Raw genomic sequence first — 27,880 nt, 5'->3', positions numbered from 1 at the left:
CGTGGGGGGGCAAGGACAGCCGACCCTGAGGTGATTATACCTTACACTGCCACCTCAATGTGAAGGAGTAGGCTGCTAGACTAGCCACTCCACCAGCCCTACATCGGTCTCTTCAGCCATCGTTTTGATCAGAATGATTTTGAGAAAAAAGTCGCTGGGTTAATGGAGCTGTGAGTGAACAGGATTTATTCACTCACAATTTTGCTCTCCATGTGAGGCTGCAGCGTCTGATTTCTCACATGAGTTCTGAAAGTTGTTATTCTGTAAAGGGGAAGTATTATACCACCAGGTGTGAGTGTGATTAGCCTAACAAGCGGTTTTGAAAATCTGCCCCATATGACATCACTAGTGGGCGTGTCCACCTAGATCTGTGCTGTACAGATCATTCTACCAGCCTACCCAGTGGACCGAAGTAAACGTTGCTTTTCTATCCAGCACAGATCTAGGTGTACACGCCCAGTAGTGATGTAATATGTGTCAGATTTTGGAAACGGCTTGTAAGGCTAATCACACTCACACCTGGTGGTATAATGTCCCCTTTTAAAATGAAGAAAAACTGTCTACCGAGGTGTGAGAATGTTTTTTTTTTTTCATATCCTGATTGTATCGCTGACCCACCAGGATCCGCTCGGATCTACGATCGCGACGATGCGACTGCAGAGGTCTCTGGAAGGTGAAGGACGGCTGTGGGTCATCATTGTGTTCAGTCATGTGACCATCAGAACTAAAGTGATTCAATTATTTATGGAACTGAACAGCATTTTCATCAACTAGAATATTTCAGTGTTCTGACTTAAAAGATTACAAACTATAGCTGCTTTGCATTTGCTTTAGTTTCTATGCAAGTTGGAAAGAATAAAACACATCATATTCAATGCCCTCATTAACACTCCAGCCAGGGCTTTGGTTTAAACTGGGCGTCACAAGAATACCCCCCCCCCCCCCCAATTGCTCAACTACCACCACTGTTTACACAGACCAGGAGTCCTTGCCTGAGGAGAGCTGATGGAGGAGCCGTGCACCTGGAGAACCATGAGTCTGCCTGCCAACAAGTAGTACTGGTATGTTTGCATGAACTAAACATGACTTGTACTGGGAAACAACAGTTTACTACCAGACATTATAGCAAACTACCACTGATGTCAGACCATCAAACTAGCACTTTGATTGTGCCCAGACATTGAGGCCAAACGGCCCCGTTTGTCCCCAAACAGGAAGGCGGGGCATAGGGAGGTGATGGAGGACCTGCCTGGTGAAGGACGTCAGGGTGGGGCGTGTGACACCCGACTCCAAGGGGATATCCACTGAGGAGAGAGCTGAAGGAGCCATGCATCTGGAAGGTAAGTCTGTTGCTGATGGAACTCTAAACGGGGTAGGATGGGGTGTTGGGCTCTCCATCAAATGGTGCTGGGTTCCACCCCTGAGTTCTCAGACTACATGGCATGGCGCACTTCTGAATTCATCAAGACTCTTTGGCTCGGACGGTCTGCCAGATAACTGAATCGTTGTGTCCTTTTGTATTCATATCATCCGTCTTTGTAAGGTGCAGTTGAAATGTTGTGTCCAGTCTGGGACACACACCTGAGCTGCGTCAAGCCTGTATCTCTGACCAGCTGGAGTCCCTTAGGTCAGTAGCCCACTGCTGAAGATGACATGGATATCGTGTTCATTGACTACAGGTGTAATAACCTTTTGATAATGTGACACTATCTAGACAGTCAACTGAACAATATGCTGTTTTCCTCTGTCCACATTTCAGTGATCAACAACCGCCACTCATCGCTGGCCTGTGGATTCATCTCCTTCACTCACACAACGTGACCTTCTCACCATCTGTTGCACGTTTGGATGCACCTAGCGTGTTCCATCGAGGGTTCCTTCCTCCCCACGGTGGGAGGGTTCCTTGTCCTTCAAGGCGTCGGGGTTCAGTGTTAGGGACAGAGTTAGGGACAGATGGCTGCGCTGGATTCACGATATACGCTTTGTGATCAAAATGGGTTCGGACATTGGACAAAACGCTTCCCAAAATGTTTCAATGTGCAAACGATTTTATAAAATGTATACTCATGGTGTTTATATAAAATCGTATATAACAAATTCTACCTGGTTGTGTGGCTTTTTCTGCATGTTGTGCATTATGTGATGTTTAATACTGACCATAATGAGTTAACCTATACACATCTACCCTACCCTCGACCTCTACCCTCCCCTAGACCCCCCCCTCTACCCTCCCCTAGACCCCCCCCCTCTACCCTCACCTTGACCCCCCCCCTCTACCCTCACCTTGACCCCCCCCTCTACCCTCACCTTGACCTACCCTCACCTTGACCCCCCCCTCTACCCTCACCTTGACCCCCCCCTCTACCCTCACCTTGACCCCCCCCCCTCTACCCTCACCTTGACCCCCCCCCTCTACCCTCACCTTGACCCCCCCCTCTACCCTCACCTTGACCCCCCCCTCTACCCTCACCTTGACCCCCCCCCCTCTACCCTCACCTTGACCCCCCCCCCTCTACCCTCACCTTGACCCCCCCCTCTACCCTCACCTTGACCCCCCCCCCTCTACCCTCACCTTGACCCCCCCCCTCTACCCTCACCTTGAGCCCCCCCTCTACCCTCACCTTGACCCCCCCCTCTACCCTCACCTTGACCCCCCCCTCTACCCTAACCTTGACCCCCCCCCCTCTACCCTCACCTTGACCACCCCCCTCTACCCTCACCTTGACCCCCCCCCTCTACCCTCACCTTGACCCCCCCCCCCCCTCTACGGGACTCTCTAAATCGACGCCACTTCGACGTGGGCGGGACTTTACGTCCTACGTCACTCGCTATGGGTTTGCATGTGTGCGCCTAGCCGTTTGTCTCAGGGATCTGTGCAGTGTGCACGAACTCCCTTGCACTACAGATTACGAGCGTCAGTGTCGTACGCGATGGAGGGTGGGTGACATTCCTACAGTCTGTGATGATAGGGTATATTTCTACAAATGACTTACTATTACTAGCGATTAACATGACGAAACAACACGAACTAAGCTAACATTAGACAGCCATACCAGATAACGCCATACCAGCTAACCCTAACTATTTATATTAAACTCTGAACCATTTTGCAACAGGCAACTGTGTGTTGGTGCGTCTTATTGCTTCCCACGTCTGCGTCTGCATCTTTCCCACTCCTGGCTAATAGTTTCAGCTTTTGTACTGTATATCAGAAATGATCACCCTGTACCACACTGCTGACTTGTTGATGTTTTGTGAGCACTCACGCATTTCTCTAGGTATCTTAAGTTTCCTACTGGAGTCATCAAAACTTTAAACTTTTATTGTAAGAAATATTGTGTTGCAAGGATGTTGCAGGATATGCACGCCGCCGCCGTTGGGACTGGGGTTCGATTCCCAGTCTATATATATAATTTTTTTCTTCATTATTTTCTGGTATTAATATTTCCAATGACTTGTTGATGAATAAGTTGATGACATTTTATAAAAAACGTTAGTTTTTATGTGTCAAAAAGACAAACTGTTTTAAAACAGATCTCAATGTTTTGATGATTGTATGGGCATGATGTCACTTCATAGGGCAGAGGGGTATTCCACAAAGCCGGTTTTATCACATAACCGGGCAAATTAACCCAGGGTTTGCGGTAACCCTAGGGTTTCCGTTCCAAAATGAACACGGTATGTTAGTTACTATAGCAACATATGCTCTGAATCAAACCTGGTCGGACCAGGTTTTGTGCAGGTTAAGTTTGGAACATAACCCGGGTTTGGGGATTTAAAGCTGCGTTCACCGCAGATTCCATGTGTTCACAATGGCATGCCCTTTTGATGAGAGCCCTGTTGATACCGGAGCGCCAATTATTCGTGCAATCCACCGGGAGAGATTTATAAGACCACGGCTATATCCGGATGACTTTTTGCTGGAGAGATAGATTCTCACGCAAATCTTTAATATATTTAAATAGCTTTCTCCACAGTACCTTGCAGTGAATACATTAACGCCTCGACATGTTTCGATTGGTAGTGATTTTCACCTCTTGATATTGATTTATTTTCATTTTGAAAGAAACGACACATCTCTCGCACATCTCAACGCCATCTCTCGTTCGGTTGTTTAGAACTGAAAATCCCAGGACAACATGACATTTTCACTTTCAAGCGGCCCGTTTCCCCATTTCGATCAGGGTTTCCATGATCCATAAATCACTTCTTTATAGGTTTGGCGTGGACGCGCACAACCCTGTGTTGATTGAACTAATGCATAACCGGTGCCGTGGAACCGACAGCTCTGGTTTAGTTGGCACAGGGCTCACTCAACCTAGAGTTCAGCGTTAACTCCGTTTGTTAAACGTCCGTTCGTGGAATACCCCCCAGGCCTATGACATTTTCTGTTTTCTATCTAGGCTATATTATTCACTTTCTTTTTCAAAAGTTGTAGTTAATATATAAATCAATGTACAACTTGCAATACAGTGAGTGCATACGTTTGAACGTGGGTGGTCCCAATGGGTGTCAAACCCCTAATCCTGGCACTGTTGAAGAGGCTGTAGATAAGAGCGGTCAATTCTGTGTCATTGGTTATCAGTAATTAGTGAGTGCACATTACAAAGTTACAAGATGAGCTGTAAAGGGCTTACAGTAAGGGGCTGTAACTTGTAGCCTACTTTATACATAGTGAATTACGGTGACACACAAGAAATGAGGACTCGTATATATTATTCAAATATATCAATTGAATAAGAAAATAAAGCTACTGAACCTATACAGATTATATATCTTTATATATCGCCCGGCAAGTATATTTGAGTCACATCTGTAAGAATCCATGGCATTATCCTTTGCCATATATATTTAGAAATGTAACATATGCTGTCAGGGTGTGTGTGTTTCCATGTGTTTCCCTCCTGTGTTGATTACTGTTCCCTCCCCTAATGTGTCTCAGCTGTTCCTCGTTGTGTTTGTTATTTAAGCCCTCGTCTTTCCTTTGTTCCTTGTGCTGTCATTGTGGTGGCTTGTGGTTGCTTGTGGTTTGCTGTGGTTAGTTATAGTTTGTTGGTCCTGCGTGCTCTCTGTGGCTACCTGTGTTCCCTTACTCCTTGCTCCTTGCCTTAGCCTTTTGGCAGAAATAAAGTGCCGTTTCCTTTACCCGTCTGCATCTGGGTCCTACCTGCCTGCCTGCACCCGCACCCTCAGCAACCTTAACAGAATGACAGCACCAGGAACAAAGGAAAGACGAGGGCTTAAATAACAAACACAACGAGGAACAGCTGAGACACATTAGGGGAGGGAACAGTAATCAACACAGGAGGGAAACACATGGAAACACACACACCCTGACATATGCGCTTTAACAGGTTATTATATAGTGTAGTTAAAGGCACGTACCATTTATTGGTGCAATGAAAGCAACAGCGATGGAAAGAGTTGCAAAGATCAGAGGCAGCACATTATACCTCATTATATCTGCTTTATGGTGTACGTTCCAAGGTTTATTTGAGTTTCACATGGTTAGGATACTAACTAGGAGTGAATATGATGCGGATGTATAACTACAGAGGAGACGATCCGATTTTTCTTTGGTTGAGTTTTCCACTTCCTTGTTTTGATCGAGTCGGCTGCAGCGATTGGAGAAAAAGGTTAGCGACAGACACACCAGAGTGACCAGAGTGATAGATATATTCTCTCCCTATGGCTCTGCTCCTGACCAACAGGTCTGTAAAAAAAAATGTGACATGACCCAAGAATATGACAAACACAAACATTTCCGTGCATGAAAAGAAAGTTTCAACACGTAGGTTTAAAAGAAAAAATCTGCGCATGTCCACATTCATACTGAAAATGAAACAATAATAGGATGTGGTTACTGAGTGAAACTATCTCGTGTCCATTACATATGTACTAAGTTGTTTGGATGCAGTAGACAACGTTAACTTCTGTCTCAACTTAATCTCACGTTTTTACTCACTTTGCGAAGAAAGGGATTTTAGCTTGACCTGAAACTGCGCAAAGCTCTTGATATTTTTGGGTGGAGTTGACCTGAACAACAGATAAACGAGGATAGGAAAAATAAATATTGAGAAAGAAATACTCAATACGGAGTCAGGTAGGGTGGATTTATCTTCAGAAGCTCAGTAACTAAGTGAATCGTACATTGTTGCTGACATGAACATTTAGATAAGGTTCCGTAGGTTGGGGGCTATTTCCTTTCCACCCATTGATATAGTGACTATAGGGGCCTCTACGGATTGACAAATCTCCTAACCTTTATGCCTCCTTTCCTTAACCGTTGTGGAAAACGTCATTAGGGGCCTCTACAGATTGTCAAATCTCCTAACCTTTATGCCTCCTTTCTTTAACCATTGTGGAAAACCTCATCGGGTCAAGGAGAGATGAAAATGTGCCTCCTTTCGAAAATAAGGAATGACAGCACTTGTTTAAAATGAATTTAATGAATAAGATTCATTTTTTCCTAACCGACGTCAATGCGCGACTGCGAGTATTGCTGACCTCTACCGTCTCTAGAGTGAAACTACAATTTTCCGAAGATAGACGAAAACAAGTGCTCTTTCGATCCATGCGCGGGTCAAGGAGAGATGAAAAGATGCTTCCTTTCAATCATAGGAAAAGGCAGCACAGTTTAAAATGGATTTGAACCACCTTTCCTCCAAGTATATATTTTTACTATCATTACCACACGTCTGACGTGTGTGGGGGGGGGAGGGGGGGGGGGTACGGTCCACGTATAGTTGATAGAATTCTAAAGATTCTATGTTACACAGGCTCTGTATTCTGCAGACCAGTCTAGAACTTCGTCAATGTCGTGCGTGTCTGGTTTTGAGTGTGCGGGCATGCTATGCATAGGCTGAATCACAATCGTGTCAAGATAAATCTGATTGACCAATACAAATTGAAGATAAATGAAATTGTATATAATCCCAACTAAAATGATCCCTCTCTAAAGAATTATGGTTAACAGTTAACAGTTGTGTGGAGGACAAAGTGATAAGAGTCCCTGATGTTGCAAAATTGGAAATTCTATAAATATGGTCAAGCCACTGGGGTAGACACTTCCATCCCATTATCCAAATCCAAATTCTTCTTCTAGACAAGCAAGGGGATCAGTCCAGAGAGGGAAGAAAGATGAAGACTTTAGCGGTTGTTCTGGTGCTTGCATTGGCCTTCAGCTTTGGTGAGTCGAGGCCTACAGTCCCAAACGTCTCCATTTAAATGGCACACTTAAAGAATACCAACCACTCATATCTAATATACTTGATCTGTAGGAAAAGCTCTGAGGTGCAACAAGCAGTATAATATAATGGGAGCCGGTTTTACCACGGTGGTGACGTGTAAGGGACCCAGCGAAATGTGCGCCGAAGTGCTGCTCAAACCTCCCTACCCCAACCGTAAGTGCACACGCCCTTCTATCCATCCTGATACATGCTGCTCTTTAGCGGACCTTCCTCCTCCGGTGAAGTCATGTCTCGCTGTTTGATAACTCATTCTCTTCCCCAGTGTTCTTGTTACTTATTAAGACCTTATGTTTCAGGGTGTGGGTGCTTTGCGGGTTTGCTTGTCGTATTTTGTTTGTCATCTTAAAGATGGTAGTTGATGTCGTAGTTATTGTATTTTTTTCTTCCTATTAGACAAAAGTAGCTTCAGAAATTGCATGGAGTGGACCGAATGCCAAAAGTTGCGTCTTAAGCCCAAACTTTGGACGGTCAGATGCTGTGGGACAGACCTCTGCAACTAAGGCCCAGAGCTGGGGTCGGAGGTCACCAAGGTTACATCTCTACCAGGGTTATTCCCATTTTGAAATGGGCCATTTCCCTTTCTGTACCATCTGTAGTGAGGAAGTGGATTGACATGCATCACAATAAAGCTGTTATGAATTTGTAAAAATTTATATACTGTCTGTGAGACTCTTTTTTTTAAATTGGTGTATAAAACCTTGTTGAATTCCTAGTTTCTTTGCAATGAGTGGTTAATGAAAAGTGACATTTACATGTAAAATTGGCAGGGGTCAGGAACCTTCTCAGACGGAGGGGCCTCCAAATGTATGAACTTGAAATTGTTCTTCGAAGGGCTGACATGCAAGTTTACATAATTATAATTTCAACTTTTTAGGGAAGACATTCATTCATTGCAAATCAGGGATATTGGACATCAGGCAGGATCAGGAGGATCAACATATCAAATAAACAATAAAAGACATTCTTCGCCACCACAGACGACACAAGCGGCTGGCTACTTCAATGATAATGCGGTGTCTCGGATGTCTCTGTGGATCACGTTTAAGTAATCTTGTTAGTGATGGTTTATACATGTGCAGAGGTGTATAGCTGACAAAGTGTGAGTGATAAGTCGTACAATTCACTAAGCTGAGTCACTTTCGTGTATCAACGGCCGTCTTTATTAATGAACTTTTATTCTCAACCACAATGATGTCTTTGTTTGTCGCAGAGGTGGTGGGATTGATACAGCTCTGAAGAACGACGTGTCACCTTATACAGGCCATGATACAATATCTAGAACATGGATAGGCAGGGCGTGAAACTCAGACAACAAAGGAAGTTATTTTATTGTGTTTTATAGGACAAGGTGTAGAGTTTCCCCCTGTGTTCCAGACACATCCACATCTTTCCTTGAACTTTTCATTGCGGTAAAAAAAAAAGAGGTGAAGAAAGGACAGGACGTAATGTTTTTGACTATCCAACCACAACCAAGGAGAGAAGAGGGAGAGGAGGCAAGGAAACGAGAGGAGGAGAATGGAGACAGGGAGGCGTGGAGACCAGGAGGAGGGCAGACAAATAGATTAAACAAGTAGAGGAGAACAGGAGAGTGGAGGGGACAGAAGATGGCCTGCAATGTCAATCATATCACCAACAAAACACATCGGAATTCCCAACAAATCAGCAGAAGATTGATATTTCCTGTATAAATTGGGGTCATTAATAATTCCTTGCGGAAAACAGTCTATTTTTCTCTATTATGTATGTCATTGTTAGGGACTACTGCACGAGGCAAATGTTTAATCCTCATGTCTAGGCGACTAGTATACTGCTCATGAGGAAGCAATGGGAATCATAGGGAATATACTGCCCATGAGGAAGCAGTGTGAATCATAGGGAATATACTGCCCATGAGGAAGCAGTGTGAATCATAGGGAATACTGCCCATGAGGAAGCAGTGTGAATCATAGGGAATACTGCCCATGAGGTAGCAGCTTGCTCGATTGCAGTATTGGGTTGCTAGGCCATCAATCAGGACATGGAAAGTGTCATGGATGTTTATTTTCCATAAATTATCTATGATTGTCTTTGTATGCCCGGACTGCGCTGATCTGATTTTCCTTTCTTCTTGGTTTAATTTACTACTTCCTTGTTCTGATCGGGTCACCTGATGCAATGCTTAAACAACGGCGTTGTTTATCAATGTTGTCAATAACACCCCCACTTTTTACCAAGAGAGTAAACCAAAAAAATAACGAGGTGTAAAATGTCTCAAATACTTTAATAGTAATAATGATCAATCTAAACTCCTGGTGGAGTTGATCTCATGTGGATGTGTCCAAATTTGAAAAGGTCAAAACAGGCCTGAACATTACAGCCGCCTTAAGTCTTCCTCCCGTTCATCCAGAGAGGAGGTACACACCTGCCCAGTAGGAGGAGGAAGGGGGCGTCACTGGTGGCCTGACCACACCCCCGACACTCAAAGACGATGGGGGTAGACACTTCCATCCCATTATCCAAATCCAAATTCTTCTTCTAGACAAGCAAGAGGATCAGTCCAGAGAGAGAAGAAAGATGAAGACTTTAGCGGTTGTTCTGGTGCTTGCGTTGGCCTTCGGCTTTGGTGAGTCGAGGCCTACAGCCCAAACGTCTCCATTTAAATGGCACACTTAAAGAATACCAACCACTCATATCTAATATACTTGATCTGTAGGAGAAGCTCTGAGGTGCAACCGGTGTATCAGTAGAAGCTGTTCCAACACCGTGGAGACGTGCAGCGGACCCAACGACGTCTGCGCAAGTGTGATCTTCCTACCTCCCGCCCGTAAGTACACACGCCCTTCTATCCGACCCGATACATGCTGCTCTTTAGCTGACCGGTCTTCCTCCTCCGGTGAAGTCATGTCTCGCTGTTTGATAACTCATTCTCTTCCCCTGTGTTCTTGTTACTTAAGACCTTATGTTTCAAGATGTGGGTGCTTTGCGTGTTTGATTGTCGTGTTTTGTTTGTCATCTTATTAAAGATGGTGGTTGATGGAGTAATAGTTATTGGATTTTTTTCTTCCTATCAGCCATCAATTTCTTCAGACGTTGCATGAAGGCGTCCGACTGCTTCCTGTTGAGTTCTCTGCCCAGCCTTGTGACGGCCAGATGCTGTGAGACAGACCTCTGCAACTAAAGCCCAGAGCTGGGGTCGCAAGTCACCAAGGTTACATCTCTACCAGGGCTATTCCCATTTTGAAATGGGCCATTTCCCTTTCTGTACCATCTGTAGTGAGTAAGTGGATTGACATGCATGACAATAAAGCTATTATGAATTAGTAAAAATGAATTTACTGCCTCTGAGACTCTTTTTTGTTTGGTTAATAAAACCTTGTTGAATTCCTAGTTTCTTTGCAATGAGTGGTTAATGAAAAGTGACATTTACATGTAAAGTTGGAGTAGGCATATTACGTGAAGGCAGGGTTCGGGAACCTTCTCAGACGGAGGGGCCTCCAAATGTATGAACTTGAAATTCTTCTTAGAAGGGCTGACATGCAAGTTTACATAATTATAATTTCAACGTTTTAGGGAAGACTTTCATTCATTGCAAATCAGGGATATTGGACATCAGGCAGAGGATCAACATATCAAATAAACAATAAGAGATTCTTCGCCACCACAGACAACACAAGCGGCTGGCTACTTCAATGATAATGCGGTGTCTTGGATGTCTCTGTGGATCACGTTTAAGTAATCTTGTTAGTGATGGTTTATACATGTGCAGAGGTGTATAGCTGACAAAGTGTGAGTGATAAGTCGTACAATTCACTAAGCTGAGTCACTTTCGTGTATCAACGGCCGTCTTTATTAATGAACTTTTATTCTCAACCACAATGATGTCTTTGTTTGTCGCAGAGGTGGTGGGATTGATACAGCTCTGAAGAACGACGTGTCACCTTATACAGGCCATGATACAATATCTAGTAAATGCGTAAATCGCAAATTGGATACCATTCTGGTGAAGTAGGACCGGGCTTAAACGGGCCACGAATTTTCGGCTAATTTGGCTTTTTTGGATTATGGAAATGGAAGACTACAGAGAGTATCAGAGAGACTTTTAAGGTTGGCAAAAATTGCAGAGTCGGCCTGACCCAAAGCAATCGTTATCTTTATTCGGCTCCCCCATTTCGGCCTTGGAAGGCTGATATCTCTCCTCTCCCCTGGTTGTTATGCAGATGTATGCCCTGCCACCCTTCCCCCCACCCTCCACCTCCTGTGAACTTTGTCTCTGGTCGGAACTCTTCGGGGTCGTCTCCACGGCGTCGGCCGTGTCCTCGTCAACAGCATCAGACGAGAGAGACACTGTTGACTCCATTGGAGATGGAGTCCTTGAGCTCACACACACACGCACACAAGACAGATTACACAGACACACCCTGGACTCACCGCCTACTGGACTCCCCCCCCCCTCCCCTTCCCTCGTTGCAGCACAGTATGCCGCGAGTGATGTGATGCGCCTGTTGGCTGCGTCCGCCTCCCGGTGTCTGAGTTGTGACACCTCCCCTCCCTAACTCCCTTCCCCCCTCCCATATGTGTTTGTGATGTTTTTGATGTGATGCTTATGTGTTGAGGTGTTTTTTTTGCTAATCCCTACACTGTGCCCCCCTTAAAGGAGCATAGTTTGGGGTATTGAATTTTTTTTTTTCCCTCGTTACCCTCTTGTTTAGCTTTTTAAACCTTCTTACATAACGCGGGCCGCATGGTTCTTGCTTGAACAAGCGCCTGACAGTCTCTCCGTCCTGTCTCCCCACACTGTCTTTCATGTTTCTTGGACGGAATGTAACTGGGAATTTCGTTGCTCTGTTGCTCTGTAACATGTGTAATGACAACAATAAATACCTTTTAACCTTTGATATCTAGAACATGGATAGGCAGGGCGTGAAACTCAGACAACAAAGGAAGTTATTTTATTGTGTTTTATAGGACAAGGTGTAGAGTTTCCCCCTGTGTTCCAGACACATCCACATCTTTCCTTGAACTTTTCATTGCGGTAAAAAAAAAAGAGGTGAAGAAAGGACAGGACGTAATGTTTTTGACTATCCAACCACAACCAAGGAGAGAAGAGGGAGAGGAGGCAAGGAAACGAGAGGAGGAGAATGGAGACAGGGAGGCGTGGAGACCAGGAGGAGGGCAGACAAATAGATTAAACAAGTAGAGGAGAACAGGAGAGTGGAGGGGACAGAAGATGGCCTGCAATGTCAATCATATCACCAACAAAACACATCGGAATTCCCAACAAATCAGCAGAAGATTGATATTTCCTGTATAAATTGGGGTCATTAATAATTCCTTGCGGAAAACAGTCTATTTTTCTCTATTATGTATGTCATTGTTAGGGACTACTGCACGAGGCAAATGTTTAATCCTCATGTCTAGGCGACTAGTATACTGCTCATGAGGAAGCAATGGGAATCATAGGGAATATACTGCCCATGAGGAAGCAGTGTGAATCATAGGGAATATACTGCCCATGAGGAAGCAGTGTGAATCATAGGGAATACTGCCCATGAGGAAGCAGTGTGAATCATAGGGAATACTGCCCATGAGGTAGCAGCTTGCTCGATTGCAGTATTGGGTTGCTAGGCCATCAATCAGGACATGGAAAGTGTCATGGATGTTTATTTTCCATAAATTATCTATGATTGTCTTTGTATGCCCGGACTGCGCTGATCTGATTTTCCTTTCTTCTTGGTTTAATTTACTACTTCCTTGTTCTGATCGGGTCACCTGATGCAATGCTTAAACAACGGCGTTGTTTATCAATGTTGTCAATAACACCCCCACTTTTTACCAAGAGAGTAAACCAAAAAAATAACGAGGTGTAAAATGTCTCAAATACTTTAATAGTAATAATGATCAATCTAAACTCCTGGTGGAGTTGATCTCATGTGGATGTGTCCAAATTTGAAAAGGTCAAAACAGGCCTGAACATTACCTTTGAGAATTCAGGCCAATCATACCAACATTATTAACATTAACATCATGACAACCTGGCATGATTCATAAAGTTATAGATTAAAAGGCTGGGTATTTATGAATTGAATATCATGTCAGGGCTTGTGATATTGGATGACATTTCTTTAGTCCACAGATATCCCAGTGAGGACCTTCTTCTTCAGCACCTTCAGAGAGCAGAGGAAGGACTCAATTTGAACTTCAGTTGGTTGAACCTTTATTTGTTACTGGGTACAAAACGAACGCCTCTAATTCTTTCCCTTTTCTATTTCGATTTCCCTTTTAATTCTTTAGAAATGTGATTCCTGTCCATGTAAAGCGCTGTGAATGGTGTGTGTGTTTCAAGGTTGCGGTAAGATGAAACTGGCCTTTCCACGCCATACACACGACCCCATACATAAACAACGTCATAGTGGTTTATGTATGGTGTCTTTAAATGGAATTATAAAAGAAAACCTTTGGCAAAGGAATCTATGGTACAGTTTTGAATGTAATCTATTGTAATAGTTATTTAAACGTATTTTAATCTAATGTTATGCATCTATTGTACCCCAATATTTCATTTCCAGGGTAATTTCTGAAAAACAAACGGCAGAGAATGAGATGAACACACCACCACAGCATCAGACAGACTGACATCATAGTGTCATTTTCTTATCTAATACTTAAACTTAATTTAACAATAACACGGTCATCAGAATAATTTAGTTTGTATCCCTGTGTAATAATAAATATATGCCAATTTGAGTGCATACGTTTGAACGTGGTTAGTCCCAATATGGTGTCAAACCTAGTCTGGCTATTTCCAGACCAAGCTCAATCGTAGATTGCATGTTGGTCTGGGGAATCTGTCGTCATTTTCTTCAGCCCTGTCGTCATTGTGTTAAACCAGCCAATAGTACGCCAAGGGGAAAAGCCAACTTGGTGATTGGCTCCCGCAAAAACGTATTGGAAGCAGAAAGAAATGTATTGCTCTTCTCCAGACCCTTGTGCAGGGAGAACTCAAATCACCGGCAGAATGGGCGGGGCTACCCAGTCTATGTCCAACCCCTAATCCTGGCACTGTTAAAGAGGTTCTAGGTAAGATGTAAGAGCGGTCAATTCTAAAGTAAGGTGCTCTGTGTCATATCTGGATAAGCCAATTTAGATGTATCACGGGTGATAACTAATTAGTAACCCCTGAAATTTTTAATTTTTAATCCAGTTCGACAAAGAGAGGAGGCACACAGCTACCCAGTAGGAGGAGGTCACTGGTGGCCTGACCACACCCACGACACACAAAGACCATCTGCAAGCCACGGGACCTGGGTTGGGTCATCCACCAGGAGTTCTCGATCACCATCCACCAGAATCTCTGGTGGGTCATCCACTGACATCTCCACCTCTGCTGAGTCGACCAAACAAACACACAGCGACAGACAAAGGTTGTTCAGATGGGAAATAACAGAGCTCCAAACCATGAGTGTTAGTGTGTTCCAGATGATTCTTCCTTATAGGCCATGTCGATAAAGCTCCGGGCCATAACCATACCCCAATATTGTAGTTTCACTGTTTTAGTACATTTGATTTTTTTTATTTATTTCATTTTCATGAACTTCCAATGCAATGTCCAAGTACTTCCCATTGGTCGACAGCCAACATCCCAGCCCGACTTACCAATCACAGGAGGTCTTCCAACCCTGTCTCTGGGCAACGGCGACGGCTTGGGGGTTGTGTGGTCGCTGTTGTATTCAGAAATGTATGTGGTGAGGCTGCTGCTGCTAGCGCAACGTAGCCTCTCTCCTAGCCAGGCTAGGTCACAGATGGACGCCTCCCGGTACAGCTGACCAACTATGGAAAGACAGACTTTAGTTTTGACCAGTCCCCTGCAGTACTGCCAAATGACCACACGAAGCGCCTGACGGACCGTGAGCTCCGGTGTCGGGCCGCTGGGTCCTCCGGTTGTCGAGCTGGAAGCGGTGGGTCTGCTGCAGGTGTCGCAGGAGGAGCCTGGAGTGGCAGGGGGAGGCGGTGTAGTACACCATCAGTGAGACCACCCCAAGCCGCCCCCCGGTCTGCACCTCAAACCTCTTACCCTGTAGGGACGGAGAGGGGGAGAGATTGACAAAGAAATATTATCTTAAAAAAAATAAGAAAGTAAAATACAGACGTATAGACAGACGGACAGACAGTAATAAGAAGAGCTACTGGGACCTACTCTGAAGGTGAGGCTGTGGATCTCCTTCCATGTGCAGTCATACAGGAGGTGCAGTTTTCCCTCCACCTCCTGGAACGAGAGCAAAGCAACGTGAAACAACCGGCTGCTGTCAGTAATCTTCATAGTTAGTTCTCAAACGCTACCCCAACATACAATTATTGAACATTGACCATTCATTTATTATTTACCCGAATGAATACCCGAATGAAACTATTGTCAGTAAAATGGCATCCCATAACGTTAAATCCTGCCATGTCATCACATAATGGCAAGAAGTGGTTTTGTGTCCATTTTCTGTCTTTTTTTAAAGCCACATCCCTAGATGATCTTAAGATTGGTTAAGGATTAGGTTGTAGATGAGCGGAACCAACCTGATGAACACATAAGCCCTTCAAGGTCACAGCGAGATGCACGCACCCTCTCACATCCCTTTTGTCCTGCACACGAGAGAGAGCAAGAGAGCAAGAGAGCGAGAGAGAGAATATGAGAGTATATGAGAGAGAGAGAGTATATGAGAGTATATGAGAGAGAGAGTATATGAGAGTATATGAGAGAGAGAGAGAGTATATGAGAGAGAGAGTATATGAGAGTATATGAGAGAGAGTATATGAGAGTATATGAGAATGAGAGAATATGAGAATGAGATGCGTGCGGTGTGTGAGAGAGAGTGAGAAAGAGACACACACACAGTAGAAGTGTGTGGGACGCGGCGGACCCTCAGACCTGTCTCAGGGTGTAGACAGTGACGGGGACGTCCTGCAGGGCGCTGGCGTCCTCTATGAAGCGCCGGACGGCCCGGGGGCGGGCCAGCCCTCGGAGCGTGGCGTGCAGGGCGCCGGCGTGCTGCAGGAGGAAGTCACGGCCGCGATGCCTGATCAGCTGGAGCCACACAAAACCAAAACAACCCTCAGCTGGGTCTCCACCACGCTTATTGCTTGGAGGAAATGTACTCCTGAGAGGCTCTTAGTTATTGCTAATTGTTTCAACCATTAAATATTGTTATAACGTAGGCCTAATAAATGTGTTCAGAATATAAGTACGTGGTCAAATACATGTATTTAAATAAATATATTTATGATGGTCTTCTGATGTCAGCCAATAGCAACAATTAAAAATTAACTAGACCTACATTTATTTTTGATGACTTCATACACAGACAACGGACATGCAGCCTCTTAATGTTTGGGCTCGTTTTCTTTCACATAAAGACAGATATGCCTGGGTGTGAAAATAAAAAAAAGTTTTAACTGTAGGCCTTAATAAAAGTTAAACACAAAGAGACACTTAACCCAAGATGGAAAATAATCTTCAGGAAGAAAATAATTCTGGTTTTGTTTCTTCTCCGAAACGATTGTGTTCTCTTTTCCATTTTGCTCATCCCCGTCTCCCAGAATCTGCTCCTCAGCGTCCCCCATCTCGGCTTGTAGCGCCGCAGCCGCCAACTGGAGGAACAGCACCTCCTGCTGGTCGCATAGAGAATCTAACATCTTCCGTCTCAGATCGCTGTAATACAGCTCTTGTGATGTACTGTCCCTAAAAAAAACAAAAAAACTCACATAAGTGATAAATCTCATGATTTAATGCTATAACATGATTTTTTTCAATGTTAGCGGTTATTTAATATCCATGTTAAGCCCAACTTACTTGATTAGTTCTACACTCTCCACATAGTGCTGCACCCTTAGAAATAGAAGAAATGTGCCCTGAAACGATTCGATCAGAAATGGACACATTTAGATAGATTTTTATGTCATATTTGATTATATTATAGTAGATTGGATAATTTCTTCATTCCCAAAGGGACGTTCAGAGAAGATGTGTTGACTCACCTTCGTTGAAGTTCTCCTCCATTCTTTTCCAAAGTACTTTCCCAGATTCTGGTCCAAATCCACAAACAGATACTCATGTTCTGGTTAAAGAACAAAGATAAAGGGAAATGTAGATAAGGAATGAGTCTGTCCTCGACACCTGTGGAAGGCATGTATAAAACTATCTCCCGTCGACATGGCCTGCATGTAAGCTTTTCATGATTTATTTTCATAACAACAAAACTATTGCTGGTGAATTATCGATTTAAACGATAAAAAATAGACAGAATATAAGATATAAATATTTTCAAACAAAGAAACAAGAAATTGCCTAAATAATACACATTTGAATGTAGATGAGGTGATGCCCTCTCCTTATCCTGCCTCTGTTTATTCTATGACGTCATCGCATTACATCGTTAACTCCCGTCAGCATTCCACGGCAAATGTATTAAAAACAAACTCTTCTTCCCCCCACACAGAGCAACACCTTCACACTAGAAAGTATGTTGTAACTCTGGCATCTCATTGGTCGGACCGGCGGTACCAGAGTTTGAATCTCTCACCTAGGAAAATGGCGAGACCAAAGATTTGGAGCGACCTCACGCCACACATCAAGGTCACATGATCCAACACCTGTCTACCTATGGAGCTCATCTGGTGAAGACACACACAATATGGTAATATATGACCTCTGCACTCTATCCCTGTGTGGGTGTTTGTGTGAATTGAAAGAAAGGAAAAGTAGCAACAACAAAAACACACAAAATACTGATTAATATATGTATAAATATATACATATATATATTATAGATTTAAGTCGAGAGAGGGACCCAGTGAGAGAGAGAGAAAATGTGGTTAGTGTTTGAATAGTTGCAAAGAGACCCTGTATTGAAAGCGTACTAACCCTGATAGGACTCACCCTGACGATGCAGTCCAGACGTTGTTTATTGGACAGAACCACACACACCCGTCTCACCTGCCTCTTCCTCATCCTCGACAGCCAACCTTAAAGAACTATCCTAGCAAGCCTCGCTCTGACAGCAAATTCTTCCTCAGAATCTCGGCTGGGTGTCCCCACTCCTCCTCCTCCTCAAACAAGCACGCCTCCCACGCCCTCCTCCAAGGATCACGGACCATTAAGACACTCCTCCCACTCCCGGCAGTGACCAAAACAAGCGCACCTCCTCCTCCCAGAAGACTACCCCCTTTTCTTCCTCCTCTTCTCCTCCTCCTCCTCCTCCTCCCATGAGACTACCCCCTCTTCTCCTCCTCCTCCTCCCATGAGACTACCCCCTCTTCTTCTCCTCCCATGAGACTACCCCCTCTTCTCCTCCTCCTCCTCCCATAATACTACCCCCTCTTCTCCTCCTCCTCCTCCCATAAGACTACCCCCTCTTCTTCTCCTCCTCCTCCTCCCATGAGACTACACCCTCTTCTCCTCCTCCCATGAGACTACACCCTCTTCTCCTCCTCCTCCTCCCATGAGACTACACCCTCTTCTCCTCCTCCTCCCATGAGACTACACCCTCTTCTCCTCCTCCCATGAGACTACACCCTCTTCTCCTCCTCCCATGAGACTACACCCTCTTCTTCTCCTCCTCCTCCTCCCATTAGACTACACCCTCTTCTCCTCCTCCCATGAGACTACACCCTCTCCTCCTCCTCCTCCTCCTCCTCCTCCTCCTCCTCATGTGCAGGTCCTCACTGATCTGATGTGCTGCATTTAAAAGTAACAGGATGATCTCAACCAAACGGTCAAAGAGCAACTGATATCAACAGAGAAAGCTCAACAAGCTGAGCTCAAAGAGCTGGAGCAGGAAATAGAAGATCTGAGCAATAGAAGCTCAGAGGTGGAGCTGCTCTCACAATCTGAAATCAACCTCAATTTCCTCGAAACCTTCAGATCCCTGATGAATCTTCCACCCACCAGGGACTGGACGATGGTGGAGGTCCGTCCTCCGTCATTCGTAGGGACCTTGAGGTGATCCCTGGATCAGCTGGAGGAGACACTGAACATGGAGGTGAAGAAGCTGCGTGGTGATGAACTGAAGTGGGACCAGCAGTATGAAGTAAATGTCACTCTGGATCCTGATACAATTAATCCCCAGCTCATCCTGTCTGAGGATGGGAAACAAGTACATCACGGAGGCGTAGAGGATAAACTCTCAAACAACCTTCAGAAATTGACATGCAAACATTTGTTCTCACGAGGCGAGTTTCACCGCAAGGAGATTTTACTTTGGGGTCCAGGATAAAGACAAGATGATATGGCGTTTAGCATTAGCCAGTGAGTGAGCTGATATTCACCCCTGAGAAGATGACCCTGCTTTCTGCCTCCCTCTGAGAGCAGAAGGTGGGGCTGTTTGGTGACTATGATGAGGGTCTGCTCTCCTTTTATGATATGGAAGCCAGGGTTCAAATCTTCTTTGCTGCTGGCTGCACCTTTAGTGAGCCTCTCTATCCAATCCTCTCTCCAGGTCTAGGCTGGTAGTATAAGCTCTACCCCGCTGACCCTCTCAACAGTCAAACAGACAGCAGGGTCTTTGTTTAATAATCAAATAACCAAACGTACCAATGTTGATTCCTGAATGGGGTCTATACAATTTTGATCTGAGAGATCTGTATTAATGTCGTACTGCTGGCATTGAACAAGGAGAAATTCTATAAGAATATAAACAGCTGCTGAATATCACCCAATGCACAGTAAATGGTTAGATTACACTTTATATTTTGTCGGTTTTCACCAGATGCTTTAACATGTTTAATGCTATAACATTTTTAACATTGGCATTTATGTAGAAGAGGACTCATTTTAATCAAATAATAATTCATCATTTCTATTGGTTTTAAAGTCTGAATAGTGGATGGAAAAACTACAATGTTCTTGCACTCTTGTGATTTAAATAAAAAGAAAAGCCAACAAATGTAATGTGTATGCCTACTTATCATTGTTATAGATAATTTCAGTGGAATAGAAACATTCCAGTCAAATAGCAATCAGTATAAATAGTTGATCTGTTGCCTTTTGAGACTAATGGAACATATTAAAATTGCTGAAGAATTGCAAGTTTGTAGTTCATAGTGACCACATGTAAAGATTCTCCTCATGTGAGCGAGTACCGTAACTGTCTTGTCAGCTCCTCTCCATCCTCTCCTCTCTTATTTTGTGCGTTAACATGTCATCAGGTTAAGCCACAGGGTACAGGTTAAGCCTTAACCCATACCTGATCATAAATGGCAATTTTAATTCATTGTTGCTTTCGCTTAATTCCAATTATATATATAATTAAGTGAAACGGCTGAATCGTAACTTTTAGACAAGACAAGTGAGACAGGGAGAGAATGAGATGCGTGCAGTGTGTGTGAGAGAGAGTGAGAAAGACTCAAAATACCAGTGAGGCCCTTGCTTTGAAAACCTTGAATTATATTTTAAAAAAAATGAGATGAGATACTAGCACCCCTTATCCACATAAGAAAGTGACACAGCACAGGCATTTTGGTTAATCGATCATTAATTTAATCAAAAACAAATCCTACTGATGTCAACAGTGCTTGGACATTGATTTTGTTTCAACAAACAAACAACAAAAAAAGGACTTATTCTGCCAGTTGGCTGGTGATTCCTCTAACGGTAAACTCAAGTGCAATTGTTCCTATTTTTTGTTACTATTATTGACATTTCTTTTATTCCCGGCTGGCCGGGTGTTAACATGCACAAAACGGAAACAGCAAACCAGAGAGAAAAATCCGGTATCTGATACACACATCAGTACTTTCAGCTACCGAGGAGATGTTTTTGCATTGTTTTTCAGTATGCTAGCAATGGGGAAGCTCTTTCTTTCACTTCAAGAGGACGTTAGACTGCGACACGTTTGTGCGTACAACATGTAACACGATCGTCACGGCGACCGGCGGTTCGAAATCCCCCCGGACGAAACTTACATTCAAGAGGTGACGGGGGAGGGGGGAGGAGACTTTACCGAACACGCACACACGCACGCACACACACACACACACACGCACGCACACACACACACACACACGATAAAGACATTTCTTGGGTTGGGCACAGAGTTTGTTTTGGAAGTACTGAGGCGCCCAGAGGATTCTTCAAGTACAGTACAGAGTACATACAGTGTACAGCAAGTACAGTGAAGTACATGTATGTGATAGTACATACAGTACGGCAAAGTAAAGTTCAAAACAGAGTTGTTGTTGTGTGTTGGCTTCGCATCAGGGATCTGTTGAAGCTGCTGCAGTAGTATTGCTATAATAGTCGTTTGTCCTGTGTGAGACATTGAAATGATGGTGTTCATATGGTAGGCCTACACATTGGTAGCAGCTGAATCTCAACACGCACACACAGATCGGATACATAACTAGTTGCCCTCAACAAAGACCACATGACACATCCTTCTTGTGGATTGTTGAATGCCGTGGACAAATGACTCTACATTTGTTTGAAGGTATTCCATAACATGGGTCATGCCAACCGATTCAAAAATATATATTGTAGTCACATTTTTATTTTTAAGGGTTTGACTTGTATCACTGACCATTCAACATCCACAGAGACTTCACTTCTATTCACAAAACCAATCAAAGGGGGCTCCATTTTGACAGTCATTTTACGTTCATAATTTAATATTCAACATATTTACACTGTTTCATATAATGCCCCAAACATCCCCCTTCCAAAGTCTTCCCAACTTGGCCTATACACACACAGAAACACACACACACACACACACACACACACATCTTCATGCTTCTTCAGATCACCTACACTTCATGTTAAAAGATTAAGGGTAACTTTTGTTCGATCCGCTTGACAGCTCAAGCAATCATTTTTATGTTTTCGGTTGAAAGAAATGAATGGATACAGACAAAAATGATTTTGACAATCCCATTTGAAAACCATTCTTCTTTAACACCAATATTTAGGTTAAATAATGTCAATGACACAACAATGCAAAGTGTTTTTCCTCATCTTGAACCAGAAGTGGTTGAGCTAACACGGGTTTGCCGACAGGGGAACTAGTGGATATGTACATCTCAAAGTTAGCATCTCATTAGCCTGGTCAAAATAATACCCAAGAGTGACAGCAAGAACTATTCGGCCTACTCATCAGTGGTACTGGAATATGTATCCAAGTATCTGGAGAAAACATCTAAAATAGAAGGCTGCCAATCCGAGATTTCATCATCTTTAAATCTAGACATTTTTCTGTGCTTAATCAATTTAAACCTTTGTCGTTTTAGAAATAGGTTACATATTTTTGATTAATCTACATCTCCTTTTGAATCATCTTATCTGAGAGAGAAAAATAAATCATTGCACTTGGCTACTAGAGTTTGAGGCTCGAACTATGCTGGTATTTCATCCAGTACATCTAGCTAGTTTTAAGCGGGGAGACTATATAATCTAAGGGTTTTCTATAGTTACTAGATGTATGAAACAACAAAAGTTGTAACTATGTATCATTCTATACTTATGATTAAATGGTGTATACATCAAATGTTTTTTCACCATGACACCTCTAATTTCATGCGTGTAACTTAGCATGGTTGTAACGTCGAATGGTTTTCAGAGTCTGCTCTTCAACACTGATGCGTTACGCATTATACACATTTGTACATTTTGTCTTTTGAGGGAAGTTTAACATATATTTTTTTCCGGATTCATCCGTTAATTTGCATGAGTTTACAATTCTACATAAAAACGCTTTCCGGTCGACGGCCATTCCTGATGCACAATTCTATGGTTTGACTTTCGACGTTTGCATGAAATGAAGCATGCTTTGCATGGAGTTTGCTCTCAATACCACAATAATTATTTAAAGAGTTGGAAAGGGTAATATCATCATTTCAAAAGTTTCCTTAAAGATTCATTCCACCTTTGAACCCATTTCTTCCAGGGGTTTAGGATCTACACGGGACAGAGGGCAGTACCTCTGGGCGTCCACTGGGGGTGTTCATACGTTAAACTAGCTGCTAAAAGCTAGCTGCTGAGAGCTAATGGATAAGAGATAGCGGCTAGCTGCCAGCGGCCAAGAGCTAGCGGCTAGCAGCCAAGCGCTAGTTTCCCTCTACGGCTAAGACGAGACTTGTGCCCTTGAGCAAACAGTGACAGAAGGCTGGCCTCGCGACTCCTCGAGCTAACGGCTATCGGTTAGCGACTAGCGTATGAAGGCACTTCCTGGTAAAGCTTTCCACAGAGTATAGCACCTGGGAGAAATAAGAAGTAGCCAGTAGAAGCCCTTGTTTCCACGGGGGGTTGGGGTCCTGGTAGTGGTGGTGGGTGGGGGGGTGGTGAGAGGGAGGTGTTGGAGGACCTGGGTGGGGTCACTGCAGGATGAAGGCCAGGATGTAGTGCAGGAGTTTACTGCGGTGTGCCTGAGGTAGGAAGGTGGTGCTAAGCTCCAGGGTCGTCACCCTGTTCTCCCGCCTCTCCTTCAGGACCTGGAGAGCCAATCACATCGTAGGAACGGGTAAAGATGTCAGTGTCATTGTTGCTTGTCTAAAAATGTAGACAGTATGATTATGATATCGTTTCCCAGATGTTAACCAGTTCTCAACTCAGCACAACTGATGTCACATCAATCAATTATTATTAAAAGGATTAGCTTTTTATGTTTGCTCTCACCCCAAGCTCTTTGAACGTCTTCACTGTGTTTTTGACCAGGTAGTGCGTTGCACTTTCACCTAGAGGAAAACAGATGCATGATTGGTCAACTGGGAACCTTCACCAAACTGCAGTTCACATGACTGAATCACAACATAAATAATCTACTGTGAAGACAACAAACAATGTGCATAAAGAAATCAGGAGACAATCAAACAACAGAGTAAAAAAGGTATCAAACCTAATGAAGAATATACCATAGTGTTGGCCACAATTACATACATTATGTACTTTTTCTTTCTCAAATATACAGTACCGGTATATATATTCTTTTTCTGTACATTTGCAAAAAGTATATATTTTTTTCTTCTGAATGTTCATAATCGTATTTAAATATATTTTTTACATGCATTATTTATCGCATTTTACTCACTATATTTGATTACATTTTCCCTTGAATATTACTGACATTCTGTGATACCCAAATCCTAGTCCGGGATAAATAAAGCTTATCTGTATCTTGGAACCAATCCGAGGGCTGTGTCTCGTCGTGTCTCAGCCCTCTTTGAACCAATCAGAGAGAGCTTACCGTAGGCGGCCACGCCCCTCTCGGTGCGGGTCAGCAGGTATCTGAAGAGCTGCTGGGTGTACTCCCTCTCGTCCACCGGCTGCTTCAGGCTGTGGACCAGGATGGCCGCTCCGCTGTACGCCTCCAGCACCGGGCTGAGGAGACGCTGCAGGAACACAAAGAACTCCTGGGGCTCGGCGGAGGTGCTCACCTGCAGGGGGGGGGGGGGGGAGGAGAGCGAGAGCGAGAGAGCGAGAGCGAGAGAGCGAGAGAGCGAGAGAGCGAGAGAGCGAGAGAGAGAGAGAGAGAGAGAGAGAGACCGACCATTAGACCGTATAGGTTTCCTATTTTTCCGCGCAAAAGTTCAAGTCAGTAACATGGGAAAAGCAACATGGACTCTGTATTTCCGTCTCTTTTGTAAGCCGTGCCACCCAAAGCCTTCCACATGAGCGTCTCCAGGCCAAAGGGGGTACAGACCTTGAGGTAGCGGTCCCGCTGCTCCTCCCCGAAGTCGCTGTCCTCGTCCTCCTCGTCGCTCCTCCAGGACAGGGGCTCGGGGAACTTCTTGGGCCACGGCTCCTCGGTGGGGCTGGGGCTCAACTCCTCCTGGTCCTCCTGGTGTGCGCGCACACACACACACACACACACACACACACACACACACACACACACACACACACACACACACACACACACACACACACACACACACACACACACACACACACACACACACACACACACACACACGTTGAAAACTGTGCCACTGTAAGAGGGAAGGTAATCCAAGCTAGGATAAAATATATGTTATCTTATTTGGACTATTTAGTGAATTGAAACCAGCACCTTTCTTTAGATAGGGGGTCCAAGGACCTAGCCACCACCTAGCCCCCGATATATACGCCACTAGGTATTTGCCTAGCGTACCAGTACCGTTACAGGCTACATGTTGTTAGTCTCTTATTTAGTTACACGCTTCATGTGTGGGTATGCTAGATCCATGACACAAATGCCACAGTGAAAGAAAACACGCTGGGTGACCTCTCTGTTTCTGACACACGGGGGCGGTATAGAGCAGCAACGCTTTCCCCACTTTTGAATTCTGTCGCCCCACCTGTGGATGCCGTGTTGGCCCAGGACTAATGTTTATTGTGTGTGGGTCCCGCGACCAGCGTGAGACGGAAGACCCCCGAGGCAGTGGACTGACCTCTGCCACGTAGAGGACCCCGTACTGGATCAACCGTGCCACGGCGTCGTGGAACACCTGGTAGACCGTCTGACAGGGCTGAGGGAGACGGGACAAGAGGGAGATATCAGGACCTGCCCCGAGGCGTCACGCTGGACGAGCACACTGGGGGGGGGGGGGGGGGGGGGTTGAAATACAAACCATTTCTTCGAATACCATTTGCATAGAACTACTGTACTGTATAAACTATGCATTCTTATGAACATATAAATCATCGACTGCAGTTACATAGAGCTTTTCTTACCAGTGGCCACTTTGAGCACTTTACAATATTGCCTAACTCCTGGCAGGGTGGGGCGACATGCTCAGGGACACCTCGACATCGTGAGCCACATGCCGCCCCTATATATACTATATATATACTATTGTAAATGTAAATATATATTTACAATAACATAGAGTAGTATAATGTCTTTTCTTATTTTTTAACTATTGTGATTTACTTCATCAATCCATTATCGAGCAGAGAAATACTTATTTTACTAAATGCATTTTCACCAGGACGATGATTAAATGTTTTTTATGAACCTGTATTTCGTCATCGCTACACATCAATCACTGTGGGGGGGGGGGGGGGGGGGGGTGGCCGAGGGCGGGACTTACCGGCGCCACCGCCACCTCATTGGTCAGGAAGTGGGCGAGTCCTGCGGCCTTGCGGATCAGCCTCTCCTGGCTCAGCAGGGTGCAGCTGGCGGTCACTGCGCCCCCCCACCGCAGCGCTCTGGGAGGACTGGCTCTCGGCCGCCAGCTCCCGCTGCAGTGCCAGCACGCTGCAGGCTAAGGGGGGGGGGGGGGGGGGGGGGGGTGTAAAGGTCATTTACAGCAGGCGTGACTGTGACTCTATCAAGAGTGTCAGGTGTAGGGGGTATGGGCCAAAACGAATGGATAGCCACTAGGGAAGACTATCTATGCAGATGGAAGAGCGCCATCACGCCCCTGGCATGGCACGTGGAGCATCTCACACCGACCGTCCCACACTAAACGCGGCACACTCAAGGCCTATTTATGGTTCCACGTCGATGCAACGCAATGACCACGCCGACCCTTCGACGCAGTCGTGAACCTGTGCTGGTTCTGCGGCGGGTTTAAGCGAGCGAACCAATCACAGCCCCTTGCTGCTTCGTCGTCTCGACGCAAGGTTACAACTTTTTGGACGCAAGGACGTAACGGGGTCGGTAAACCCCCTTGCGTTGCGTCGACGCGGAACCACAACGAAGCCTTTAGCGTCGCACACTTGGCGTCGCACGTCCTGCTTGCAGACTCATCATGGCATCGCAGCAACACACTCCGCACTGCACACTCGGCAACACACGCTGAGCACCCCACACACACTGAGCACCGCAGCGCCCCCCCCCCCTACCGATGATGGCGTCGGAGATGAAGACGTGGAAGAGGCCGTTGCTGTAGAAGTTGAGCTCGAACAGCGCCGGCACCGTGTTGCTCGGGGCGACGGTGAACTCGCCGTTGCGGTTGGAGCTGCTGGTGACGTTGACGCAGTTGCCCAGCAGGTGGAGCGCGTGCATCACCACGTCCTCCGAGTTCCCGGAGAAGCCCAGGTCGAAGTCCCGCGAGAGGATCTCCTCCTTCATGTTGAAGAAGTCCTCCACCAGCTTGGACAGCACCACCCCCTGGGGAGCAGACCGCCGTCACAACCTGCTCTCACTGCTGCAGTGACTCCATGGACGGGATATAGGCTCATGAGCGAAAAACACCGTAGCGTTGTACACGGTTTTCTTAACACAACATAACGATGCCACAAAAGCCACTTCCCTCTATTGCTTTCCTGTGTGAAACTACGCTCATTATTAGGACTGCATTTACACAGCGCTTTTCTAACCAGTGGCCACTCAAAGAGCTTTACAATATTGCCTCACATTAGCCCGTTCATGCACACGTTCACACGCCGACGGCGGAGTCAGCCATGCAAGGCGACAGCCAGCTCGTCGGGAGCATTTAGGGTGAGGTGCCTTGCTCGGGGACACCTCGACACTCGGAGGAGTTGAACTAGCAACCTTCCGGTAACCAGCCAACCCGCTCCCCCTCCTGAGCTACATGCCGCCCAAATAGTAAACATTTGTAAGTGGAACCAAGGATTAAATGTTGCTGTAACAATTAATGACTAATTACACTCCTTGGTCAGAAGATGGCAGCAGTTCACCCCTAACTCAAAGATCAGCCAGGGAGAGGGGTGATATGTGATATGAATG

At 45.0% G+C, this 27,880-nt stretch overlaps 3 protein-coding genes and 1 long non-coding RNA gene across 8 annotated transcripts in view; 2 read left to right on the top strand and 2 right to left on the bottom strand.

Annotated features, from left to right (window-relative positions):
- The first annotated feature begins 619 nt into the window (after nucleotides 1–619).
- On the top strand, nucleotides 620–1,319 carry LOC132446544 (uncharacterized). Its single transcript, XR_009522913.1, has 3 exons — nucleotides 620–673; nucleotides 978–1,061; nucleotides 1,215–1,319. It is a non-coding gene; the product is annotated as an uncharacterized LOC132446544 (long non-coding RNA).
- Nucleotides 1,320–7,030: 5,711 nt separating this feature from the next.
- LOC132446369 (CD59 glycoprotein-like) lies at nucleotides 7,031–10,560 on the top strand. 2 transcript variants are annotated; one of them, XM_060036627.1, is made up of 3 exons: nucleotides 7,031–7,189; nucleotides 9,943–10,053; nucleotides 10,301–10,560. In XM_060036627.1, exons 1-3 carry the CDS (start codon nucleotides 7,141–7,143, stop codon nucleotides 10,405–10,407), a joined length of 267 nt encoding a protein of 88 aa, XP_059892610.1. In that variant the 5' UTR covers nucleotides 7,031–7,140; the 3' UTR covers nucleotides 10,408–10,560. The 2 variants fall into 2 exon arrangements, with proteins under 2 accessions (XP_059892610.1, XP_059892609.1); XM_060036626.1 differs by lacking the exon at nucleotides 7,031–7,189 and adding an exon at nucleotides 9,694–9,852.
- Nucleotides 10,561–13,093: 2,533 nt separating this feature from the next.
- LOC132446426 (FERM domain-containing protein 6) lies at nucleotides 13,094–18,395 on the bottom strand. Of its 4 annotated transcripts, none has more exons than XM_060036700.1 (11): nucleotides 18,139–18,395; nucleotides 17,798–17,888; nucleotides 17,253–17,332; nucleotides 17,068–17,126; nucleotides 16,713–16,956; nucleotides 16,147–16,302; nucleotides 15,795–15,860; nucleotides 15,424–15,492; nucleotides 15,133–15,301; nucleotides 14,883–15,056; nucleotides 13,094–14,613 (listed from the first exon to the last, which is right to left on the bottom strand). In XM_060036700.1, exons 1-11 carry the CDS (start codon nucleotides 18,223–18,225, stop codon nucleotides 14,474–14,476), a joined length of 1,335 nt encoding a protein of 444 aa, XP_059892683.1. In that variant the 5' UTR covers nucleotides 18,226–18,395; the 3' UTR covers nucleotides 13,094–14,473. The 4 variants fall into 4 exon arrangements, with proteins under 4 accessions (XP_059892683.1, XP_059892684.1, XP_059892685.1 ...); XM_060036701.1 differs by having other exon boundaries at nucleotides 13,094–14,610; nucleotides 18,139–18,393; XM_060036702.1 differs by having other exon boundaries at nucleotides 18,154–18,393.
- A 2,333-nt stretch (nucleotides 18,396–20,728) lies between these two features.
- gpam (glycerol-3-phosphate acyltransferase, mitochondrial) overlaps nucleotides 20,729–27,880 on the bottom strand; it is a 26,628-nt gene continuing 19,476 nt past the window's right edge. Inside the window, 8 exon segments of the mRNA XM_060036244.1 lie at nucleotides 20,729–23,696; nucleotides 23,881–23,939; nucleotides 24,449–24,638; nucleotides 24,905–25,042; nucleotides 25,635–25,712; nucleotides 26,277–26,384; nucleotides 26,386–26,450; nucleotides 27,034–27,301. Of these exon segments, the coding sequence (XP_059892227.1) occupies nucleotides 23,580–23,696; nucleotides 23,881–23,939; nucleotides 24,449–24,638; nucleotides 24,905–25,042; nucleotides 25,635–25,712; nucleotides 26,277–26,384; nucleotides 26,386–26,450; nucleotides 27,034–27,301 (1,023 nt within the window). The 3' untranslated portion in view covers nucleotides 20,729–23,579.

The sequence above is a fragment of the Gadus macrocephalus genome, chromosome 18, assembly GCF_031168955.1.
Source record: "Gadus macrocephalus chromosome 18, ASM3116895v1".
Lineage (NCBI taxonomy): Eukaryota > Metazoa > Chordata > Actinopteri > Gadiformes > Gadidae > Gadus > Gadus macrocephalus.
This window is presented reverse-complemented; position numbering and strand designations above follow the sequence as displayed.